The sequence below is a fragment of the Otolemur garnettii genome, unplaced genomic scaffold, assembly GCF_000181295.1.
Source record: "Otolemur garnettii isolate 467f Iridium unplaced genomic scaffold, OtoGar3 scaffold00067, whole genome shotgun sequence".
NCBI lineage: Eukaryota > Metazoa > Chordata > Mammalia > Primates > Galagidae > Otolemur > Otolemur garnettii.
The window spans coordinates 9,181,997-9,182,899 of NW_003852462.1; the positions used below are offsets into that span (position 1 = coordinate 9,181,997).

Sequence of the window (903 nt, forward strand, 5' to 3'; positions counted from 1 at the left end):
AAAGTGAAACTCTAGAACTTTCTTTACCAGTTGGAGCAGGCCAGATGGGCCACTTTCTCCTCTGCAAGGGCCCTGTCCTAGAAAGACATTCTCACCTGAGGCTACGACTCACCTGGCCTGGCCAATGTTTGTGGGAGATGGGGAGGTGGGAGGGCAGGTAGTGACACATAAGTGGAAGAAGCTACTGGCTGCAAACCGTGTCCTCATGAGCCTCTGCTGAACACAGGTTCCTCTCGGCCTCCTCTGAGTTAGAAACAGCATGATAATCCTGGGCCTGGCCGTCCTCTCTGCCGCAGTCTGCATTTTCTCTCTGGGGGTCGGGCTGTGGGTAATCTGCACCCATTTTCTCACAGCAAACATCCCTGCAGCTATCAGCCACCCTGTGAAACTGCGGGTCCTCCACTGTATTCTTCTGCTGTTGATGACATGGGTGAGTTGTGGGCTTGGGTTGGGGAAAATATGTACCTGAAGCTTCTGTCGAATTAACGCTGGTGTCATGAGGTCTGTGGCAGGGCTGATAGCACGTCCTCAACCCTGAATAATCCCTGTTGGGTGGTTTGCAGCCTCTCACAGTGTTTCTGAAGCTGGACGGGACTGATATTCGCAAAACACAAAGAAGGGCTTGTTTTCTCATTTAACAGATGGGAAAAAAAAGACCAGGTCTATCTCCTACCTGTCTCCCGTTTGAATTTTTTTGTTTTGTTTGTTTGTTTACTCCAGCCCAGGTTCTGGGCTAATGTTTTATTATGTATTTGTTTGTTTGTTAATTTATTTTTGACTCAGAATCTTTCTCCGTCACCCAGGTTAGAGTGCCGTGGTGTCAACGTAGTTCATGGCAACCTCAAATTCCTGGGCTCAAGCAATCCTCCTGCCTCAGCCTCCTGAGTAGCTGGGACTACAGGC

At 49.4% G+C, this 903-nt stretch overlaps 1 protein-coding gene across 1 annotated transcript in view; it reads left to right on the forward strand.

Annotated features, from left to right (window-relative positions):
- The first annotated feature begins 259 nt into the window (after positions 1-259).
- The window catches only part of AADACL3 (arylacetamide deacetylase like 3), an 11,805-nt gene continuing 11,161 nt past the window's right edge, over positions 260-903 (forward strand). The window contains exon 1 of the mRNA XM_003793290.1: positions 260-430. Within this exon, the coding sequence (XP_003793338.1) occupies positions 260-430 (171 nt within the window). The remainder of the gene's footprint in view (positions 431-903) is intronic.